This window comes from Topomyia yanbarensis, chromosome 2 (assembly GCF_030247195.1).
Source record: "Topomyia yanbarensis strain Yona2022 chromosome 2, ASM3024719v1, whole genome shotgun sequence".
Taxonomy (NCBI): Eukaryota; Metazoa; Arthropoda; class Insecta; order Diptera; family Culicidae; genus Topomyia; species Topomyia yanbarensis.
Genome location: NC_080671.1, coordinates 414,490,641 through 414,514,961, shown reverse-complemented (window position 1 = coordinate 414,514,961; position 24,321 = coordinate 414,490,641). Strand labels below are relative to the sequence as shown.

The 24,321-nt window shown below is 36.4% G+C and overlaps 2 protein-coding genes across 3 annotated transcripts in view; one reads left to right on the top strand and one right to left on the bottom strand.

The window, feature by feature from the left end:
* The window catches only part of LOC131685117 (hemicentin-1-like), a 574,669-nt gene that overhangs the window by 370,672 nt on the left and 179,676 nt on the right, over nucleotides 1–24,321 (bottom strand). The window lies entirely within an intron of this gene.
* LOC131685119 (perlucin-like) lies at nucleotides 13,642–14,281 on the top strand. The gene is made up of 2 exons (XM_058968579.1): nucleotides 13,642–13,758; nucleotides 13,819–14,281. Exons 1-2 carry the CDS (start codon nucleotides 13,654–13,656, stop codon nucleotides 14,200–14,202), a joined length of 489 nt encoding a protein of 162 aa, XP_058824562.1. The 5' UTR covers nucleotides 13,642–13,653; the 3' UTR covers nucleotides 14,203–14,281.

The window sequence follows — 24,321 nt, the reverse complement described above, 5'->3', positions numbered from 1 at the left end:
GGCTGACAAGATGAGGACATTAACTAAATCGGGTGTTGTGACACAGCGTCATTCTTGGTCGGTTCCTCGACATATCATTTATATATCGATCGTAACTCGTAGTGAGTACACTGCAAGTAGTGACTTGTGATCGTGAGAAAGAGAGTGAGAGAGAGGAGTAGCGAGAGATCATGGATGTAAATGTGTTGCCAGTTTCATTGCAATTATTCAATGTACTTCATAAGTTGATCCAGTAAGAATAAATGTATCAGTTACGATTGTAGACCACCGTCAGAGATGGTCGGTTTTTCTCTGTGATAACGCGAGGAATAAAATTGGTTTTAGTATATGGCTATTGCGCGTTTTATTCACACGGTTTGATGGTCGATTAACCTATTTTGCTGCTGTTCACATGTCTCTGCAACCAGAGGAATAAAATGAATTCTTGGTCCCGCATACTCCGATTAAAAGACGAACCGACTACACAACGTAGGGCCTAGGCGCCAGACGAAACATCGGGACATATTTTTTCTTTCTTAATAATAAACTGAAGCTGTTGAAATATGCTTCCCTCTCCTTGATGTAGTCTGATAGCTTTTTCTGATTATCTAATATAATTTTTTTCTTAAAAGAGTCTTCTAACACAAATTTAAAAAAAATTTTTTTTGCATTTTTGCATCTTTTAAAACAAGGAAAACATGCTCAAGAAAGGATTTAGAATCAGTTTTTCAAAAAATTGTAACAAAGTTCCTGTCTTTAGCAAATTTGTTGAAACTATCATTTAAAAAAAATTTATTCCAGGCATGAATACTACGTGTAGGCAGTATATCGAGTTTTGAAATGATATTTATGAATTGATCCTTAATCTATTTTTTTCTAAAATTACTTTCTATTGTAAGCTTTACAAACTCAAGCTTTGCATAAAATGTAAATTTTATTGATTATAAACAGTAGAAGAGATTTATCATAAACAGTAAAATCATAATAACTTATTTTAAAGGTAAATTCAAATAGCCTAAAGTATTTTGATACTTTTGATTTTGCTGAAGACATTAAGTCTCGAAATATTTATTAAATTTTGATTATAGAGCTTTAAACCACAGGTTCGATGGCCTCTTTTCGTGTTAGAGAAATCTCTTTTGGAAAAATCTCTGATCCTATGTGCGTGGTTGGGAATCGAACCCAGGTGAGCTGCGCACAAAACAATCGATTTACCAACTACGCTATGCGCGTTCCCCAAGAATTAAATTTGTTTGAGGAGTAAATTCTCCATAAATACTTCTTGGAGGATATAACGCCAAAATAATTTTATCAAATGATGTGCTATTTAATATTTGTAAAATTCATCGAAGGTACTAAACCTCCGAAATTGGCGGTTTCAAAATGATGTAATCATGACTTTAAATTACTATTTTCTAACATTTATTATAGCTATTCATATAATTGGTAATATAACAATAATAAAATGCTCATCAAAATCGATCAGGACCTGCTAGAGTCGAACGGAAAACGCCATTTTACTTAAAAATCTCTTTACTTTCGGAAAGTGCTATACTCGTTATTAACCACATTACGTTTTCGTCTCAACTCTACGCATTCCCAAGATAAAATTTGCTGCAAATGTTGAAAGTTATGCAATTTTTCGGTGAGCAGTTCTATGTTTCAAAGACAATAAATCAATTCCAACTTCGCTACATATTAAGAAAAGACCGTAATCCCTTCAAAAGTGAGCTCAATATAATAGAAAATCTGAGAATTATGATTGATTTCAGAATTCTGAGATGAGTTTCTATTAGAATGTTTTCATGCAGGTATTTGATATTGATGTGATTAGACAACTGTGAGATCAAGACAAATAGGTCACTTACAGGTCATGATCCCATTCCCACAACTTTTCAAAAGTTCTTATGGTGTTTAAAACGACAGGTTATCTATATATCTATATATCTATTTGATAATTATTCTTGTAATATTGAATGAAGTCAGTCAGCATCAATAAATTTTTCTGTTCATTCCAATTTTTTTTAATGTTTTTGGGGGGAGGGGGGGGGGTGCTTTAAACTCCAAAGCTTCCTCTTGGTTACGTTATTGCTTGGAGTTATTTATATCGCTTTTCATTTTCGGAGATATGTTTCAGATCGATCCGCTAGTTATAAGTTAGAAAATTTGCCCTCAGATGGTTCGCGCCACCGATAAGTGATCAACTTCTATCCAAATAATTTGGAATTGTTCAGTGGTTATTTCCAGTGGTTGTAGATGAAAAAATTTAATACAAAATTCGTTTTATCGAAATAATATTTGGCTTATTTAAATGGATTATTACTATATTGAACAATAAACAGGTGACATAGGGCAATCCACAAACAACAAGCCATAACTTTTAAAGCGTTCAAAATAGATTTTTGATGTCTTCAGTAAAGTTATTCGCAAAAGTAAGACCTACAAATTTGCTGAAGGCATCATTTCAATATAATCACTTCTCAGAAAATGTATTAAAATATTTCACTTTTAGGGGATTAATCAGCAAAACACAACACCAAAAGAAAGGGCATATTCCATCCAGTAAAATCTCTGAAGATACTATTGACCTAAAATTAGCCGTTTTGACGTTAATAATACATTGAATGATTTTGGTCTTATTTCTGGCTATAGGAAATGTTGAAAATCTTTCGTCCGTATTTAATGTTGAATATCTCTTTTGATAATTATTCGATTTTAACAATCTATAGCTCATTCGAAAGGTATTCGTATATTTTTCTAAAAATATATAAATTGTTTAGTTACATCATCAATTTCGGCAGTAAATTTCAAAAAAAACTGCAAAAAAAACTCCATTTTTGAACCTTCAAACATTCATATCTTGGAAACTAAACATAAGAATCAAAAACCATCCCCAGCCTTTTATTTAACTGTTATATGTCCGACGCGATATCCGGGTACTTTTTTAGGTTTCAATTAATGAAATTCCCATGTTTTATCCGTAGCTGGAAATTAAAACTTTGTGATATCTTAGAACTTCATGCTTTTGGGTTAATAAGATTGTTGATATAGTAAGGGTGAGTGAGGAGGGGCTCCAAAATTTTTTCACTACATAACAGGCCGACGTGGGTAGCCGAGTACCCACAAAACTGAAATGCCAATAACTAAAGTAATTTCCAACCGATTTTGATGATTTTGGGTGTTTTGGATTCAGGAACTCATCCAATTTTAGACATGGTAAAAATGAATCGGGTTACTTCATTCGGTTCCCGGGAATCCGAATTTCCGAAAACATGTTCCAGTGCTGGGTTACTATTTGTGAATTTCAATGGAATACTAGCAATAAGGGTATCAAAATTCTTGGAATTGCCTCGGTAGGCTGTACCTCGTGGTTTTGGTGCCATTTGGTGATTTGACCCCGGAACGGACATTCCGAAGCAGGTTCCCGTGGGACCGTGAGTGGCCATTTCATTCCAATTCCATTTTTTTAAATTGCCATAGGGTTCCGTAACAATAAATAACAGACTTTCGAGACAATTTGAAGAGTTTTGATACTCGTATTGCTAGGGCATTATTCAAATTTACAAAACATACCCTAGTACCGGAACATTACTCCGGATTATTCGGATTACCAAGAACCAGATCCATTCATCCGGTTCAATTTGACAGAATCAAAAAGTTCTTGAATCCAGAACATCTAAAAGTGTCCAAATCGGTTGAAGGAAGCCATAGTTATGAGCATTTCAATTTACAGTCCCGGTGAAATTATTTTTTAGTGTGATAAGAAAGCTGCCTTGCGATGAAGTTAACTAGAGGAAGAATTACGATCGCAACGATAAATTGTGTAGTTCATTGAAAGTTTAGAGTTGAGTATGTGAGTGCGCAGTCAGGTTTCTGTGAGAACAATAATATCATAATCGCAAGAGGAGAGTGCCGACAAGAAATCCTGAGTTTTTGTTCTCATTCCTCGAACATTTTCATAGTAGACGGACAAGAAACCGCCCGACTTAGAATTGGAGTAGACGGTTGGCATGGGTGAGAAAGCGTGAAACTTGGCCTCTTTCGTCACTCACAGCATGTGGCGGAGCAGGTATTTTGCATCTTCGCTTGTTCAGATCGCTACTTCACTCACACTAAAAAGAATGAATAATCGCAGAAATTTATTAAATCTGTCAACACTGCACATGCACTACCGACACATACGTTTGAATCCTAATTATCTCAATATATTCATCACAAAGTCGGAATTTTTCGAAATGATTTTCTGAATCACACGTACTTTATAGGGAAGCCAAGAAATCGATTCAATTCACCTAACAGTGAGATTTAACCTTTTTGATATCATTCAAAAAACAATTTAAAGTTTGCTTTAGAATTATTAGCCTGTAAATAGTTTTTGGTTTATTCTTAAAATTATTTGGAAGGCTATTTTAATCGTACATTTCCACTACGCAGAATAATTCTAAACGAACGTTTGGCATATACAAAGTTAATATAATGCTTATACTGATACAAGGAATTCCTACAAAATAAGATTACGAACAAATAACAGCTCCTTTATGAGACTCAATACCTTGGTGATTGAACAAATGCAAATAAGATATGCACACTTAATTTTTTCTGCCGATTCTCAGTTTTTTGAAACTTTTGCCGAAATCTCAACAGCTGAGATCTCAGAAAACATTTCTTTTTTGTTCTGAGATCTCAGTAAAAGTGACATTTGATAGCTGGGACTCGAAAAATATTTCACCGGAATCAGTAAACAAATTTTACTTTGCTGAGATATCGGTTTCCAGATTTGCTGACAACACGGCAGTTGAGAAATAGCCGAGCTGAATTGAGTGTGTATGATGAATAGTATAGGAATAGTTCAATCTCACTGTTAGGTAAATGAAATCGGGTTTTTGAACTTTATGTAATTCAGAAAATTATTCCGAAAAATTCTTTCGAAAATTACAAGTCTCTGCGATGGTCATGTTCTGAGATATTTAGGTTTGAGGCGTAGGTGTTGGTGGCACGTTTCCATTATTGGCAGAATTAATACATTTCTTTGATAAATTAAGAGGTTCCCATTCAAATGACCAAGGGGTAAGAAAAATTTGGAATTTTCTGTGGACTAATGAAAAAACATACAAGGAACAGTGTTAGGATTCAAAAAGCTTATATTTTCGTCTGCATTTACAATTGTTCTCAAGACGAAAAAAATTAAAATGGCGGCCGTGGTGACTTTCTGTCTAAGGTTAGTCGCGCGTGGAATTTAAAAACTGCGTGCTCTCTCAGGATACATCCGAAATACAAAATACTAATACTAAGGCTCTATAGTAAACTAAATTTATTAGAGGAGCGACTTATGAACGGGTAAAAAAAACTTCAAATTTGTCGTACTGGTGCGATATCAAACTTTGAGATCAAACGCTTTTTTCCGCCTTAAGACTTCATTAAAAATGATGAATACACTGAAACCTCCATTTACGAACCAAACCGAGGGTTCGTAAATTGAATTAGTTCGTAAAAAAGCTTTGCTTCACATAATATTCGTTGGTTGAGCAATTTTCTCGTTAACCCTAACAATATGGGTATTTTTGGAACGGGCTTGACAAGTAGATGCTGAAAATGGACAATTATATTACCTATACGAAATCCAAGATGGCAACTTCCGGTTGAGCAATATTCTCGATAACCCTAACAATATGGGTATTTTGGAATGGGCTTGCCAAGCAGATGCTGAAAATAGACAATTGGAAACTTTTCCAAGTTCAATATGACGATTGCCGGTTGAGCATTATTCTTGATAACGAACAATATGGGTTCTATTTCCGCAATGCACTCGTCAACCCTATCCCGAAAATACCCATATTGTTGAGGTTATAGAGAATTTATCTAAACCGGAAGTCGCCATCTTGGATTCCAAAATGGCTCAAGACGTCGATTTCCGTCATGCACTCGTCAACCCCATTTCGAAAATACCCAACTTATATTAGTATCAATTAACTAAGAATACATAAGTATATAACTTCATGCTGTAATGTACGAACTCAAACTTTCCAAAAAGAGTTCGTTATTTCGAATTTAGTTCGTAAAAAAAGTTACGTTGATCGAATATTACGTAAAAAAGAGTTCGTAAATGGAGGTTTAAGTGTACAAAGAATTTGTAGATTTTATAGGTCATTCCTCCAATGGGAAAGGTTTTCTTTAGAGAGGTCAAAAGATGAAGTCTTTAAATTTAACCGTTTTCATATGAGATTGTACGTAGTTTTGAAAAAATCATGTTTAGATTTTTAAATACACGTTTAAATTTTTGAGAACACTTTCGATATTTTTAGAATGTCAATATGTTGTAATAATTACATGGAATTATGAGTTTTGGACAGAGCTGCTTACGAATATAAAGTCAGTTTTTCGAAATTCAATATGGCAGATCCAATATGGCGGACCCCCAATAAAAAATAAGTGATATTTCAGTCAAAATCGCGAAACAAAAAGGTTTTGTGATTTATAAAGACGAAATTGTGTTAATATGTATCGAAATCAAAAAAAAATTAAATGACGATTCCAATATGGTGGACTAAAATGTGACTATAACAATTTTGACCAATTTTTTTTTCGTTTTTCGCCATTTTCTGTGATGCCGTTACAAATCAAACCGTGAAACACGTTCTCGAGACCTGTACACTAGAGTGGGACATGGTTATATGAAAAAAATAAAATTTCGCTCCGAGTAACTTTTTGGGTCCCATTTAGCTCCCAGAACAACTCTGAAAAGTTTTAGCTCGATCGGTGAAACTATATTTTTGCGCCCACGGTTTAAAGTTTACATGGGATTTTATATGGGAAAATTGTCTTTTGCAAATTAATTCTTCCAAGAGTCGCCCGTTATCTCCTAAAAATAAACAGATGTCTGAAAATTTGTCAAGGAAACAATGTTTAGAAGACTGCAAAACGATCTGATGCTAGTGGAAAAAGTTATTAAGCAAAAACCAATTGATGCCCTGAAGATTGATGAAAATTTCACTTTTCATAGCATCACTGCTTCTGACGGTTTTATTATATGCAAAAATTTTAACTTTTTCTTATTATGTACAAAAGAGGCCTCAATTTATCCCTCAAAACCTTGCGAAGTGGCCAAACAGTATAGATAAACAATTTTGATACGTTAAGAGAGGATTAAAACAAAATTGCGTGGAATTGGACAACCAACAGCAGTGGTGCTAGAAAAAATGAATATTTTATCAATCGTCAGAGCATCAATCGGTTTCAGCTTAATAACTTTTTTCTCAAGCATCAGATCGTTTCGTGGTTTTCGAGACTTTTTTTCTTTGGTAAATTTCCTATACAAACCACATAACGATTTATTTTTAGGAAGTAATGGGCGACTCCTGGAGGAATTATTTTGTAAAAGTTAACTTTCCCATACAAAATCCCATGTAAACTTTAAACAGTGGGCGCAAAAATATAGTTTCACCGATCGAGCTAAGAATTTGCACAGTTGTTCTAGGACCCAAATGGTACCTAAAAAGTTGCTCGGAGATGGAATCTATTTTTTGTCCCACCCTACTGTACACATTGTAAGTAGCCCACTACTTGGGTTCTTGTTTGCCCGGCGGACCCTTCTTTTCAGGGCGGCCTAAGTGCTTCTAACAGAATTTCGGATTTTCGTAACAACAAAAAGTAAACAAATAAATAAACTAAATTTACCAACTTTTATTTGCTGCGTCCACTCTCCCTTTTCTATTCGCCAGTTTTATGTCGCCGTCGCACGCGTGCACTGAATCTTTCCTTCTAGTGGCGGGGAAATGTCCCGAAAAAAGAGAACACTTATCTCGACGTCTGTTTGATGCCGTGGTCTGTCACTTTCTCCTCTTTCACGATGGCCGCTTTTTTTACCTCGACCGAAAACAAACACCAAAAAAGCCGTACCGCCGCATAGTTGTCATCACCTATGCGCAGCATAACCAGTGCACTTATTTCAGCAGTAGGAGAGCGGTGGCCTGTCTAAGCCCTATATTAATTATTTACAATTGTCAAACAAAATTTTCTACACTTATCTGTACGCACATAACCGTTCACAAACGCGAAAATGAACAAAAATTTACAAATTTAACGTGCACGGTACAAAACAGCGATGAGCATAACATTACGTAAACAATACACTCTACGGAGTGTATACGCAAAAAGGGTATATTTCCACCCATTGCTAAATTGTTACCCTGACGGGTTACAACATGTACAGTAGGGTGGGACCAAAAATAGAATCCAGCTCCGAGAAACTTTTCAGCTACCATTTGGGTCCTAGAACAACTGTGAAAATTCTTAACTCGATCCCCGAAAATATATTTTTACGCCCACTGTTTAAAGTTTACATAAGTTTTTGTATGGGAAAATTTACTTTCGCAAAATAATTCCTCCAGGAGTTGCCCATTGCTTCCTAAAAATAAATCGTTATGTGTCTTATATAAACAATTTAACAAAGAAACAATGTCTCGAAAACCACGAAACGATCTGATGCTTGAGAAAAAAGTTATTAAGCAGAAACCGATTGATGGTCTGACGATTGATAAAGTATTCATTTTTTCTAGCACCACTGCTGTTGGTTGTCCAATTATACACAATTTTGTTTTTATCTTCTCTTAATTTATCTAAATTGTTTATCTATACTGTTTGGCCACTTCGCAAGAGTTTTGAGGGATAAATTGAGGCTTCTTTTGTGCATAATAAGAGAAAGTTAAAGATTTTGTATATAATTCTCCCGTCAGTAGCAGTAATGCTATGAAAAGTGAAATTTTTATCAATCTTCAGGGCATCAATCGGTTTTTGCCTAATAACTTTTTCCACAAGCATCAGATCGTTTCGTGGTCTTTTAGACTTATCTATTTATTTTTAGGAGATAACGGGCGACTCTTGGAAGAATTATTTTGCAAAAGTAGGTTTCCCCATACGAAATCCCATGTAAACTTTAAACCATGGGCGCAAAAATATAGTTTCACCGATCGAACTAAAAAATTGCAGAGTTGTTCTGGGAGCTAAATGGGACCCAAAAAGTTACTCGGAGCGAAATTTTATTTTTTCATATAACCATGTCCCACTCTAATGTACAGTGCAACGCGCAGTATTCTGGGAACGTGCATTATGGCATGAAAAAGTTCCTACCTGAGGCGCGAGTCTCATGGCAACAAGAACGCCATTTCGGACAATGGCCTGTAGAAGCTTATTTGAAGGGTTTGATCGAAAAACCCGTTTAACACAATATAGTAGACACTTATACCTTTCAAAAAATACAAAGAAAAAAATCAATTTTTCTGAAGTTTTGGATGAGAGCCTCCCCCTAAAGCCTTCTATCAAACAATCGTACAGTTGGGTCTCCAGTACGTACGCGGATTCCTACAACGCGGCTTCTTACTGCGCGGATTCCAACTGCGCGGTACCCGCGTTGTAGGATACCCATAGCTTATGGGATTTCGACTAATTGGGGCTGTGGACGATTATTTCATCTGTGTCAACATGTAGCGCCATACTTTCTTTGTTAAAGTTGTTGTACTCACTTGGCCCTACAACTTAGAGTGATTGGGTATCCAATTAGTTGAGAACTATGCCGCCAGGGGTGCTATGAAGAAAGAGTAAATAAATCGATAATTCTCGTCGTAAATTTGACTATCATCAAATGGATTCAATGTCAAATATAGCAAGACCCTGATTATTTTGAAAGGTGGTGTCTTCGGGGAATTTATAAAAGAAGTCCAGAGCTTCTGGATGGTAGAAAGTATAACTCGCAATTACCCCACCAGGTGGCGCTAGTGCTAATGCAAATATTCAACACATGTTAAAATAATTCTATATCTCAACATCGTGATTAGATAGAGTAGTACTGACTTCAGAAAAGTTGCTCGAGAGGTCGAGGACTACCCAACGGTAACAGATTAGTTTGGAATACTCTCACTATGCGGCACTAGTGAGCGTAGAAGCTTTCAACATATGGTAAATATGATGTATCTCAAAAGTCTAATAACTTGGTAAAATGGTATTTTCGGCAAAATTCCCGAGGAGGTCAAAGGCTACTAGATTATGAATAGATTAAATTGGAATGGACCCGCCAAGCGGCGCTAGTGAACATTTTCTTTGAAAGCATATATCTCGATATCGTGATCATTTGGAAGGGTGGTGTCTTTGGCAATATTTATTGGCAGGCCGAGCTCTGTCCTACGGCGAACAAATTAGTTCAGAACTCGCCCACTAGATGGCACTAATGAGAACGTAACTTTCATAACATTATTATTTCTAACGTCTGATAATTTAGGAAAATGCTGTTTTTGGTAAAGTTCTCCAGGGCGACAAGTGCTGTTTGACAATGTATAAAAAAAAAGTCGATTTTACCCACTAGATGACACTAGTGCGCACGAATTTTTCCTTTCAATTTCTGCATCTCAATATAAAGGCAGTTTAGAAGGGTGGTGTTTTCAACAAAATAGCTCGAGTGGTCGAGGATTACCCAACGATAACAGATTAGTTTACAATACTCTCACTATGTGGCGCTAGTGAGCGTAGATGCTTTCAGCATGTAGTAGATAATGCTATATCTCAAAAGTCTAATAACTTAGAAAGCTGGTGTTTTCGGCAAAGTTCTTGAGGAGGTCAAAGGTTACTTGATTATGGATAGATTAAAGTTGAATGAACCCGCCAGTTGGCGCTAGTGAGCATTATTTTCATATCCTGTATCTCGAGATCATGATCATTTGGAAGGATGGTGTCTTTGGCAATATATTTTAGCACCTCGAAATCATGAATTTCACTGAAGAAGGCTTTCTTCAGTGAAATTCATCGGTAGTTCTAGAGCTGTCTGATGATGGTAGATTGGTTTTGAATACTTTCATAATGCGCCAGAGAATGGGTTGATGAATTTATCCTCTTATCCGTTTTGAGGCTACTTCAGAAATTTAAATAAAGTTAATAAGAATCACAGCAGTAAATAATCTATTCATAATCGAGTAGCCCTTATTCTTCCTCAAAAACTTTTCCGAAAACACCATCTTTCTAATTTATTAGACTTTTGAGATATATCATATTTTACCATATGTTGAAAGCTACTATGCTCACTAGCGCCGTATAGTGAAAGTATTCCAAACTAATCTGTTACCGTTGGGTAGTCCTCGTCCTCTCGAGCAACTTTTCTGAAGTCAGTACTACTCTATCTAATCACGATGTTGAGATATAGAATTATTTTAACATGTGTTGAATATTTGCATTAGCACTAGCGCCACCTGGTGGGGTAATTGCGAGTTATACTTTCTACCATCCAGAAGTTCTGGACTTCTTTTATAAATTCCCCGAAGACACCACCTTTCAAAATAATCAGGGTCTTGCTATATTTGACATTGAATCCATTTGGTGATAGTCGAATTTACGACGAGAATTTCGATTTATTTACTCTTTCTTCATAGCACCCCTGGCGGCATAGTTCTCAACTAATTGCTCTAATTTGTAGGCCCAAGTGAGTACAACAACTTTGCCAAAGAATGTATGTCGCTACATGTTGACACGGACGAAATAATCGGCCACAGCCCCAATTAGTCGAAATCCCATAAGCTATGGGTATCCTACAATGCGGATTCCTTTTTCACGCCCCGAGTTAATCGCTTAGTAGGAGACCCGACTGTAATAACATTCTGGACTATTCATTTATTGCACTGATTTGTCAATTAGATTGAAATAGCTATATGTATGAGTGGAGGTGCAAAAAGTACATTTTTCCACACTGATTTTCATTCAAAATTTAAACGCGATGCGTAAATCCGAGGGACAACCGATCGTTCCCATAATTTGCACAATCATTGTGGACCACAAGAAGAATTCAAAAAGTACTGTACTCGCTAATTAGGATCAACTTGTAAATTTTCTATACAACATCGAGCCAGTTTAATGCGTATATGGTACAAACATACTGACATTGTCTCAATTTATTGAACTAAATCAATTTTCTAAATCAAGTCTTAGTCCTCGGATCTTCGCAGTTATTCTTGTATAGTAACGGTGAATGTTGCATAGTAATCTATTTTTATGTGTCGTTAAGCGATTGGTGGTAAGAATACTAGATTTGCAAAAAATGTAAACAATGTATTACAGCCAAATAAGAACATTCATTGTTTCATGTTCTACTTGTAAAACACAAATCTTGGATCGCGAAATAGCGATTATGGTAAACCCAAATTCCCATTAGCATTCGGATCATCAATTCAACCGAAAAGCATTCATCATGCACCGTCGAGCGACACAAACAATCGCTCGTTGCATTCAACAAGCAACAGTAACATGTCCCAGTGAAACTGCGCTCGATAGGATCTTTTCGCGACCAGCCTTTGTAGCAGCGCTGCATACCTACTACCTACTCGAGGTGCGTCATTCCGCCGGATCCAGAACAAAGCAAGCTTTACGCAGAAAACCGCCAGCCATCTCAACATCCCCGCCCAAAACAGTTTCCCATTTATCTCATCATCGTAAAACCCAGCAACCGTGCTCAGCTCATTTTCAATGTTTACTCTTTTGCTTGCGCGATTCCTGTGCCGGTGGCAGCAAACTAGATTTTCCCGCTTTGTCGTTTGCCGTCGTCGTCGTCGTCGCCGTCATCGCCGTCTTTCTTCCTATGATCACGATCCGTAGCACAATACATATTCCATCGTTTCCCAGCCTTCCTGAGGTAAAGTGTGCTCGCAATATTAGCCTGATTTCCCCGGAGATCTAATTACATTACAGCGTGAAGTGAAGCATAGAATAAAAATAGCCAGCTCAGCAGCATCAGTAGCAGCAGCCGCAAAATACTAGCAGCACTCGGTAGCGGCATGTATGAGACTATCACTATTCCGGCACGCACGGGAGCAGCATGTGTGAACGAACGACGGGAGTGCTTTGCTGGGGCGAGAAGGCATGGAAAATGCCAACGATGGTACGTACACACCAGGTAAAATGATGGTTGAGAATAGAAGTTGGCTAATCCTGATCTGGAGAAGCACTCGGGCCGGTTGAGGCTCTATGGAGCACCGTGGTACTTTGTTAAATTGAATTGAAAACCATCAGCGTGCGATTACCCGGAGTGGGTGTTTTGGTTACCCACTGGGGGAATTATCATTTAAATCAATAAAGCTGTTCGGTGCTAATTAAAGCATGTGTTCTATGGGAGTTTAGGTTATAGAAACAATTTATTAAATGCATATACTTTGTCCACAGTTCTGGCGACCAGAATCAGAAGCTACGTATCATAGGATAAAATATATTTCATGAAAATCGATGATTTTGAGAATAATTCGAGGATCATTTGATACTCTATTATAATACCCTAAAATATGTAGATATTGTTGTTTTAGTGCCATATTTACGAAAGGCTTTCTTTGGCTTAACGCAAGCCACTTGATATACATAAACACGTCATCAGTACTTCCTTAATCACATTGAGTGACGTACGTACTACAACTACGAGACAAAAGTACAACCAAGAGGCATACCATTACTATCTAACTAGTCCAGTTCTCGGAAAAATTAAATTGTGGATAAAACTCGAGTCCCGTAGAAATGCTCATAATTGTGCAGCAGGTCTTATCAGATGCCGCGGGTAAGTCCCCGTTCTTTGTCACTAAAAACAGCAATGAGCATTATATAAACGGCAACTTTGCCGCACGATATCAGTTTCTTCGAAGAACCAGCCTGGACAAGATGGCCCGAATCGTTCTTCTGATGCTGGGAGTATTATGTGCGTTGGCCCTCGGACAGCAGATGAGATGCTTCGCAACGACACGTTATTACGTTCCTCATTTCACAGTAAGTAAGCCGATCGAATCATTCAACAAGAACTAATGCTAATGCAATCTAACCAACTAGGCCAACTGGTACCGCGCTGCGGAGTACTGCTTCAGCCTTGGTATGCGACTTGCAATCGTGCAGACACCGCAGGAACATGCCGCCGTTGTTGAGGTGATCAAACGATCCGACATCTACAATAACGATAGCACCATAGCCTGGCTGGGTGCTAGCGAACTGGCCGTGGAAGGAACTTACTATTGGCACGCGACCGGGGCCCGGCTTCAGTATGCGAATTGGCGCCCGGGACAACCGGACAACTATAAGGGAAATGAACATTGTCTGGCTTTGATGAACATCCCCGGCCAGGGTTGGAACTGGCACGCCAATGATGGGCCGTGTGGGAATGCGCATTATTTCGTTTGTGATAATGCGGATGCCGATAGAAACGTGGGAGTTTTCTAGTGTGATGTAAATAAGATGAGTACAGTTAATACGTAAAGCAACAGAGAGATTAATAAAATTAGGATATTATTTGATATAATCTCCACAATTTAACAATGACTGACTGACAGCACCGCACAGTGGTCGGAAACGCCAAAAACGTGAACTTAATTCACTAGAGGCCAAACCATCGAATATATTCACAGGCTGTCTTTGGAGGAATTGTTCGTATAAATATTCCCCACAATCCGATAACAATTGAAATTAGGCATGGCTTACTATGATCGAACTAAAAAAAATAACTTTTTATACTGACGAGGTAGAAACTTGGTGTCTTCGACAAAGTTTTAGAAATGCTCATAGTGAAGAATTTATTGAAGAACTTGAGCTTGTAGGACCAAAGGTTATCGATTTATAAGGCGTTTTCAATGGCAACCCCCTTGAATCTAGTTTTTTTAATATAACCTTTTTCATTGTGACTTTTCGTGCAAACTATGTTCAAGACAAATGTGTAGGTATCAAAACTACATAATATTGTCGAAGACTATATGTAACAATACTCATTCGTTTCAAAGTAATTGAAGATTTTTACATTTTTTTACACCAACTTCAACTACGTATAAGAAAGAAAGGTGCAAACCAAAATGCACAAACAGGCTTTTAACTGTCTATACTATGCACAATAAAGCTAAGAAGGTTTGGTGCGTGGCACTCTAGAACCCTATGAATAGGGTAAGCTTACTTTATCATGTTTTTTACCTTTTCCATACAAAAATCAGCAAAAAAATTTTTTTTCAGTTTTTTTGCCCCAATTTTTTTAAATATTTGGTTTGATACTCAATTACACGTATTATTTTCACTTATACCTGAATATTACAGATTTTATAAACGTGGGAGCAAAAAAGTGAAGTTTTTAATATCATTGGAGATCCCAAACTAATATATACTCAAATAGACATGCCATAATTAATTTAATGTTGACAAAAGGATGACATACCATTAATTACTAAGGTTTACGGATAAAAACGAAAACAAAATTTTTTGGCTGATTTTTGTATGGAAAAGGTCAAAAATCCTGATAAAGTAAGCTTACCCTATTCATAGGGTTCTAGAGTGCCACGCACCAAACCTTCTTAGCTATGGTTTGGCCTCCAGTGAATTAAGTTCACGATTTTGACGTTTCCGACCACTGTGCACCGTCTTTACGCATGGGCTCACTGGGCCTGGGCCAGGGGTCCCAGGATTTTGGTGGCCCCGCACTGAGGGTGGATATAAATGCATACTAGCGACTATATTCGAAAAAGGTGCTCTAGATTATTACTCTTTTTAATGCGTTGCTAAAATGGAAAAAAAATAATTAAAAGATGTCTATAGTTCAACGTTGATATCAGTATTGTTTCATCAAAATCCCAATGTCTCTTATCGATGAATCGGTAGTAGAGCAGTTTTGAATCGCACATTAACTCGTATCCCATGTGACCAAGATGTTCAAGGAGCATCGGAAGCGAAATGATACTGGCGGCAGGAAACCTGACACATCAAGGCTAGGATGGTATTGAACCAATCCAAATGCCATTCACTCATTTCAATGTAAATTTCAACTTATTTTAATAAAAATTAATAATATTTTTGAAAAACACGTATTTTAAAATTTTGAATCGGCTGAATTTTTTTAAATCTTGCGTAGACCTGACACTGTTTTGACCGGATTTAGCATCTTTCACCAGTACTGAAACAATAATGTTTTTTTTCATAAAACGTTTATTTGACACGGCATTTGCAAAAGCTTTTTTACGCCGGGGTTTTTTTTACATAACATGTTACAAAGGTTCTTAAGACTATCACGTTATAAAAAAATGCACTTTCTAATGCTAAAACTGAGGATAATCATCATTTTGAATGTTTTTAATTATACTCTATTTTCTTGAATTTCATTGTAAACCTATTGATAGTTTTTCTGTAATCTTTGTTTATTTTTTTTTTCTTTATTTATATATATGTATATATATATATATATATATATATATATATATATATATATATATATATATATATATATATATATATATATATATATATATATATATATATATATATATATATATATATATATATATATATATATATATATATATATATATATATATATATATATATATATATATATATATATATATATATATATATATATATATATATATATATATATATATATATATATATATATTTGAATATTTATTGTTTTCAGGAAATGATAAATATGGCCCATGTATGTAAGATCTCGTAAAGCGAGGATATCAGGAACAGGTACATAGGGTGGTTTTCTTCTGGCTCGTAAGGAGTCTATTAATTGGGATCTGGCTTCACGATATTCAGTGCAAGACCAAACAACATGTTCAATGTCTTCGTAACCATCTCCGTAAGCACATTGATTATCTTCTGCGATCCCAATACGGCGGAGATGCGCATTCAACGTAAAATGGTTGGACATGAGTCTAGACATCACACGAATGAAGTTTCGACTTACATCCAACCCTTTGAACCATGCCTTCGTTGATACTTTAGGGATAATTGAGTGCAACCACCGTCCCAGATCTCCATTGTCCCATGATGTTTGCCAACTAGTAAGCGTCCTCTGACGAGAAGCGCTATAAAATTCATTGAAGGCAATAGGTCTTTCATAGATGTCACCGTCCAGCGCCCCTATTTTGGCTAAATTATCCGCTCCCTCATTACCCGGTATGGAGCAATGAGCGGGAATCCACACTAAGGTAATTTGATAAGATTTATTTGTTAATTTAGTTAAGTATTCTCGTATCTTCTTCAAAAAGAACGGAGCGTGATTATCAAGCTTTAATGAGCGTAGTGTCTTAATTGTGCTGAGGCTATCTGTGAGGATGAAATAATGGCTCGGAAGTAAAGTATCAATGATTTCCAGACTATAGTGAACTGCTGCTAGTTCGGCTGTATAAACGGAGGCAGGTTCTGCAAGCTTGAAAGATATCGAGGTGTTATTGTTTAAAATACCGAAGCCAGTGGCCTCATTGATTCGTGACCCATCAGTGTAGAACATTTTATGGCAGTCAATGTGTTGGTATTTACTTATGAATATTTTAGGGATCTCCAGAGAGCGCTGGTGATCCGGGATTCCACGAATTTCCTCTTGCATGGACGTGTCGAAAAATAAAGTGGAATCGGGAGTATCTAGTATATTAACACATGTCAGAACATAACTAGAAGGAGTTATTTCTTGTGACATATGATTGAAGTACACTGTCATGAATCTGGTTTGGGATTGAAGCTCGACAAGTCTTTCGAAATTTTCAATTAGAAGTGGATTCATAACCTCACATCGTATAAGTAAACGAGAGGAGAGATCCCAGAATCGATCTTTTAAGGGAAGAACTCCCGCTAGAACTTCAAGACTCATCGTATGTATCGATTGCATGGAACCTAAGGCGATTCGTAAACAACGATACTGTATTCGTTCCAATTTAATAATGTGAGTGTTTGCAGCTGAACGGAAACAGAAGCACCCATATTCCATTACTGAAAGTATAGTTGTTTGATACAATCTTATCACGTTACTTGGATGAGCACCCCACCAAGGTCCGGTTATTGTTCGGAGAAAATTTATCCTTTGTTGGCACTTTTTTATCAGATACCTAATGTGGCCTCCCCATGTACCTTTAGAATCGAACCAAATTCCGAGATATTTAAAGGTCATGACTTGGGCTATCGTTCTACCAACCAACTGAAGCTGAAGCTGAGCTGGATCACGCTTCCTTGAAAAAACAACCAACTCTATTTTCTCCGTAGAGAAATCGATGCCTAACTTCAAAGCCCAACTTGATAAATTATCAGTGGTTGTTGTAAATTTATGGCTTTTGGTCCTGTAACAGAAACCACGCTATCATCTGCAAGTTCCCTTAGAGTGCATGGGCTGACAACACAATTATCAATGTCATTCACGTAAAAATTGTAGAGAAGGGGGCTTAAACAAGAACCTTGTGGGAGGCCCATGTAACTTATTCTGAATGTTGCCAAATCGCCATATGAAAAATGCATGTGCTTTTCTGACAATAAGTTGTATAAATAATTATTTAATATTGGTGAAAGACCACATTGATGTAGTTTCTCTGAGAGAACATCAATGGAAACAGAGTCGAATGCTCCTTTTATGTCTAAGAACACAGACGCCATTTGTTCTTTTTTTGCGGAAGCTAGTTGGATTTCTGACGAAAGTAGCGCCAGACTATCATTCGTTCCCTTTCCCCTCCGAAAACCAAACTGGGTATCTGATAGCAAGCCGTTCGCCTCAACCCAATTGTCGAGACGTCGTAGGATAATTTTTTCCAACAATTTCCTGATGCAGGATAGCATTGCAATCGGTCGATAAGAGTTATGGTCGGAGGCTGGTTTTCCTGGTTTTAGAATGGCGATAACTCTCACTTGTCTCCAGTCGTGCGGGACTATGTTCTGCTCAAGAAGCTTATTGAATAAATTCAACAAGCGTCTTTTTGCTATGTCAGGCAGATTCTTCACCAAGTTGAATTTAATTCTGTCTGGACCCGGAGCATTATTGTTGCATGAGAGGAGTGGAATTGAAAATTCCATCATTGTCAAAGGCGAATCTATGGAATCGTTACTTGTGGGAGCATCGCAACAATAATGTTGTTCGTTGAACTAAACCTTCAAACATTCCAGAACTTCGCCCTATCGAGAAAAAATGAGCCGTTGTTAAGACAAAACCAAGTAAAATCCCAAAAATGAACTTGAGCACCACAAAACTGCAAAAAAGGAGCGATCCCATTCTTTTGGCCTCCAATAATATTTTCATGTGTATTCTTAGATTATGGAGGAATGTTGTGATTCTGAAATAAAAGGAATTCAATTTTCAAATGTTCTGTCTATCTCTCCTTAAGTCGCGGAGCGCACTGAGTTCACAGCCAGTTCCCTTACGAAGGGAAGCTTGAATACCCTGGGGTGAACAGAAGTCAGGCTTATTAAAAAACTCACGGCGCTGACTAAAAAATTTAAGGAGTGGGGAGATAGTAATTATTAATTAAAATATACTATTTAGTTAATTTTCTACGTTTTCATGAACCGGAAATAAAAAACGAGTGTGCGAAACGTCTAATGAATTCGAATACGAAAAAAATTATCTTGGTAAAAAATCAAGCTTTAAGGGAAAATATTACAAAGAGCCGTTATTTCTATCCCTACAGCGAGGTTTGAACATGAGTGAACCCCAAGGCGTTATTCGCGCTTAGAATCAACATTATATCCATTGATTTTAAGGGCGGAAAGATTCAAAGAAGTGGTCATTGGCTTTTCTGAAATTGATTGTCGATTTTTTCCAGTTTTATTATATCAGAAATGCTGCTCTGCTGTTGGCTAAAATTCATTGTTTGCATTTTTGGATTGAACGTCAAACGAATTAACGCTTGCAATGAATTCGTCGAATTTTATCGAGGGGACTGATGAATCCGAAGGACAGTTGTCTTCCCTGTGAAATTAAAATAGTTATTACTAACTTTTATTTAAAGCCCTTTCATCTATTAGCGGAAGTGAAAAACATCTCAAAAATTGGGTTCTTCATCCTCAAATTAGATTTTTCTCCTCAAATTTTGCTAGTTTAAAACAAGAGACACGGTTGTCTCTTTTTTATGTATATTCAAATTCAACTAAAGTAAACTAAAATTTGAATTTACTTAAATTGAAACTAAAATGAAAAATACACTAAGGCTTCAATTTATGTAAATTCAAGTTTTAGATTAATTAATTCAATAACTCAATTAAAATCAGTTTTTCGAGTCCATGTAGGAATTTCCTCAGTTTGTGTTTGTGTTAGTATGTTTTAATTGCCGCAAGGTTCTACTGTATCGATTTTGTTGGCTATTTTCGACGGTAAAACATGATGATGAGTTATGTTCTACCATAGACCATGCGGTAGACTTGGGTTCAACGCCCAACTCCTACTCTGCAGAAGGCAAAGAATTCTTCACATTTCCTTTCGATCATGCCCATATGAGCCTGCTTAGTTCTAGTTTTCCGTTCTAAGTTTATAACTGATTCGCTCTAGAATACCTATCCGTCTTTCAATTTCATTGCTTTCGTTCTCTTAGTCTCAAATTTGCCGAAAATAGCCAACAAAATCGATACAGTCAGTTTGTGTTTTAAAAGATGTGGGAAAATTTTCAGACATTTTCATTGAGCCTCATGTATGGGTGGGACAACCATGTTTGAGAGTAAATTTTTGTGTGATTTTGCATTTTTCGCCAAATTTATTTAGAGCAGTGACATTGCATTGTACCTGAAAAGTGCGAATTATGAAGCGAACGGACCGGCAAGAGCATCCAGTCTAGCTATAAACTAGGCGTGGCGAGAGTCGGAGAGGAAGGATCTGCGAACAAGGAAGTTGTACCCGGGGGAATTGAAGCTCTCTCTCAATGTATTTCGGCTCGACAGAGAAACAGGACAACAGTCTACAGTCGGCAAATGCAGTGCGAAATGAGTTGCAGTTCCGGTATGCAAAACAGCGGCAACCGTACCAGCGGAATATCCGGTGTGGTGAAAAAACGATAGTGGAGATAATCGCTGAAATTTGTTTTCTGAAGGTCATTGGTCGTTTTATTTATTTATTTATTTATTTATTTATTTATTTATTTATTTATTTATTTATTTATTTATTTATTTATTTATTTATTTATTTATTTATTTATTTATTTATTTATTTATTTATTTATTTATTTATTTATTTATTTATCATCGGACATTATAGTCTAAATGATGCAGCAATGTAAGCGGAGGAGTAAACAGCACAAAAGCTAAGTTTCTGCCTTCTTCATTTTTGATAATAATTCTACATTTCACATTAAAACAAATTATACTGTGTGCACATTGTCTGTGCTGTGTGGTGCGTTATTACACTCATCGCAAAAGTCCGACAAGGACGACGTGAATCAGTTTGTCATCTCTTCTAACAAATAATCTGTATATTCTAAGGATGAATGAACGGAGGTACGAAGATCGAAAGCGGGAACACCGTGTGTTGGATCTTCGTAGAAATCAATCAGCAGTACTGCAACAATATTAAACAGAAGCTGATTGATTGTCATAGACATTTAGCACACCGTGTGGAAGAGCTTTTTCGTTTCGATTTTCGTACCGTTGTTCATTCGTCCTTAATGCAAAGCGATTAAAGGCGCTTTAACCTAGGCTTATTAGCCAGGGCAAGGTGTAAATACCTCTGTCCCATCCCAAAGGACCAAAGGAGTGACATTAACTTTCTTAGTAACGTCACTCCCAACGATTTATCATATCCCCTTCAAACGGAAACGGTTGGTACGGTTGTCCTCGTTTCTTCCTCTTTTAAGATTCGAAATGATTCGTTAATCAAATTATCCATTAATTGACTAATTTGATTGTCGTTTAATTTTGAAACATCTTTAAACCCAACTCTGCACAGTAGGCCTGGCCGTTTTAATGTTTGCGATATATGAAAATATACTTCAAATATTAATATTGACAAGAAAAACATTATAGAATAACTGTAGTGTTTTCCAGGATGCTTTTCAATACTGGCTGTGTAAGGGTTAGAATAGAATAGAATAGAATAAAAGGTGTGCAAAAATTTTCAGTTTAATAACCTGTTTTTGTCTGTTTCGATAACCTCACACCTCTTAGCTGAAGTTCATACACACTCAATTCAGTTTGGTAATTTTCGTACAACCGGTAGTCGCGTCTTTATCTACATTAAGGCAACCACCTGAAGCTCTAAAACGATTTCGATTAAATTTCAGTGCTCTATGAGATCTGTGCACTGCGCAATTTCCGCAGGGTTAAAATTGAGTTTTGTTACATAAAGTAATAAGCGCCGAAGTGTTCTCGATTACGCAAAATAAAGTTTTCTGAATCGGCCTAACTTTTGAACGATATTAATACAACATTCCTGATATGATGGAACCGAAAAAACAAAATTTTCGTAAGCTCCGTTTACACACACCAACGAAGAAGAAAATAAATTCGACGATGGATACACAACCGAACCTCTCAAAACTACAAAAATTAGAAAAGAACAACTCAAAGAAACAAGACTACAGTTGCGACAAAAGCATGTACAAATGTGGCATACTAAGAAAAACAAACTGCGGAAACTGCGTGTACAGAATTACAGTGACACAATCTCATATTCGTACACCTCTAGTATATATGTTTTATATTGTTTCATAAATATTTGCACTATTTAATATAGGTATTGTTTTGTAAATGTGGTAGTAGAATCATCATCTGTCATTTTCTTATCATATGTAATCTAAAGTGTGCAAGTTTTCGTACACTACACTTAATAAATCATTAGTTTGTGTGAAAATGGCACAATTTCATATTCGTACACGTTTAAAAAGTCAATTAATTTGTAATTTAAAATCTGTTATTTCTTTTTTTTTGTTTTAGTTAGCAATATAGATTTTATGATTACAGAAAAGTGTTCATTGGCCCAGTTTTCTCTACACTAGTTTAAGAAATTTCCTCAAATTAACGTAATGGTTAAAAAAGGTAAACAAACTGCCATTATGCGACGAAAACTAATTATTACTCACAAAAATGAAGCTAAATCACTTCATGAAATCTTTGAAATTGTTCAAAGGTTGCGTCCAACTATTTAACATGTCGTTAAAAACTTTGATGTGGCGAAACGTAGAGCAGATATTGCAAAAAACTTGAACTGTAAACAATTTACGATGAGGGATAAACGATTTTTAATTAGAAAAAATTGGGTAAATCGATTAATTAATGTTATATACATGGTAAAAAAATTTAATCATAGCATTTAAGCAGGGCCGTCTTAAGACTAAGCGGGGCCCCTGGGCACTCTTGGGCTAGGGGGCCCTATAATTGAATAGGAATAAACAGCTGTAATAATATGATGTAGACCAACATAGGTCAGATGAAAAATAAGAATAAATAAATAAAATAAATAAATAAATGATGATCCAAAAAAGATCCCCAGCATTACGGAACCATGTCCACTCCATGCCACCCTAAGAGTCTTTTCCAAATCCAAATCAATCAACCGTGTCCAAATTATTTTAAAAAATAAAGAAGGATTCAAAATATGCGCCGATGGTGGCAAACGGCCTAATACACTATATGAGGTGGTGCGAGTTCGAACTCAGATGAGCTGCGTACAGTGAAATGGAGTTCGAAGTGAACTACGCTATTGTATTCCCATGCGGTGTAATTTGACTTTCATAGTTGAAAAACGTTGTCTGAGGCTTACGGGTGCTTCCGTCAAGAAGGAGAAATGTTGGGGTAGGGTTCTTAAACGTCCATTATTGGAACGTTATGTAGTGTAACGTATGCGGAATAAAATTTGGACAAAATTCAAAAGGCAATTTTTTTGTAGAAAACCATTTATTAAATGTTCTCTCGGTATGAAAACATTTGTCAGCTTATTAACTTAATGTAGAAAAAAATTGAGCCCATTCGTGAAGCTTTATGATAGTTTACAGGAACTTTTTGCAAATGAGTCAAAAAAATTGATGTTGGCATATTCTTAATTTCTTTCTTAATTTTGATTATCACGTTTGTTTGTTTTAGGTCGAAAATTATTGGCATATACTCTCTGCTTCAAATTACTCCAGAAATCATCATTTGGGCGAAATTTTGGTACATTTGGAGGTTTATCAGCCTTTGGTACAAAAAGTATGTCGTAATCCTCCAATGCGCCAAAACTTTTTTTTTTTGGAATAATAGCTAGGTGCCAGATTGGGCATTTCGTTCACATGAAATCTCCTAGCGGGTCGAAATTAACACTGGATGTTTAAAATAAGTGTGCCTAGAGTATGACGTTTAGTATGATGCCTTGCAACCGGTTGCATTTTTGTTTTAATGCTGGAAGCGTTGTCCAAATTTCATTCCGCATACGTTATCGAAAATTGCATCGTACATGCTCCACAATGTGTAACCATAAACGAAGCGCACTGTTGTTTTTAATCTCTGGAATACTTCATGTAGTTTGCACATTGTCAGTTACATTGATTCGTTTAGTGTTGTTCCTGGCAAAGGCGTTGTTTATGTTATAAAGGCTCGTACAGAGTGAAGCCAAATCTACCTATCGAACAGTCAGATGGCTAC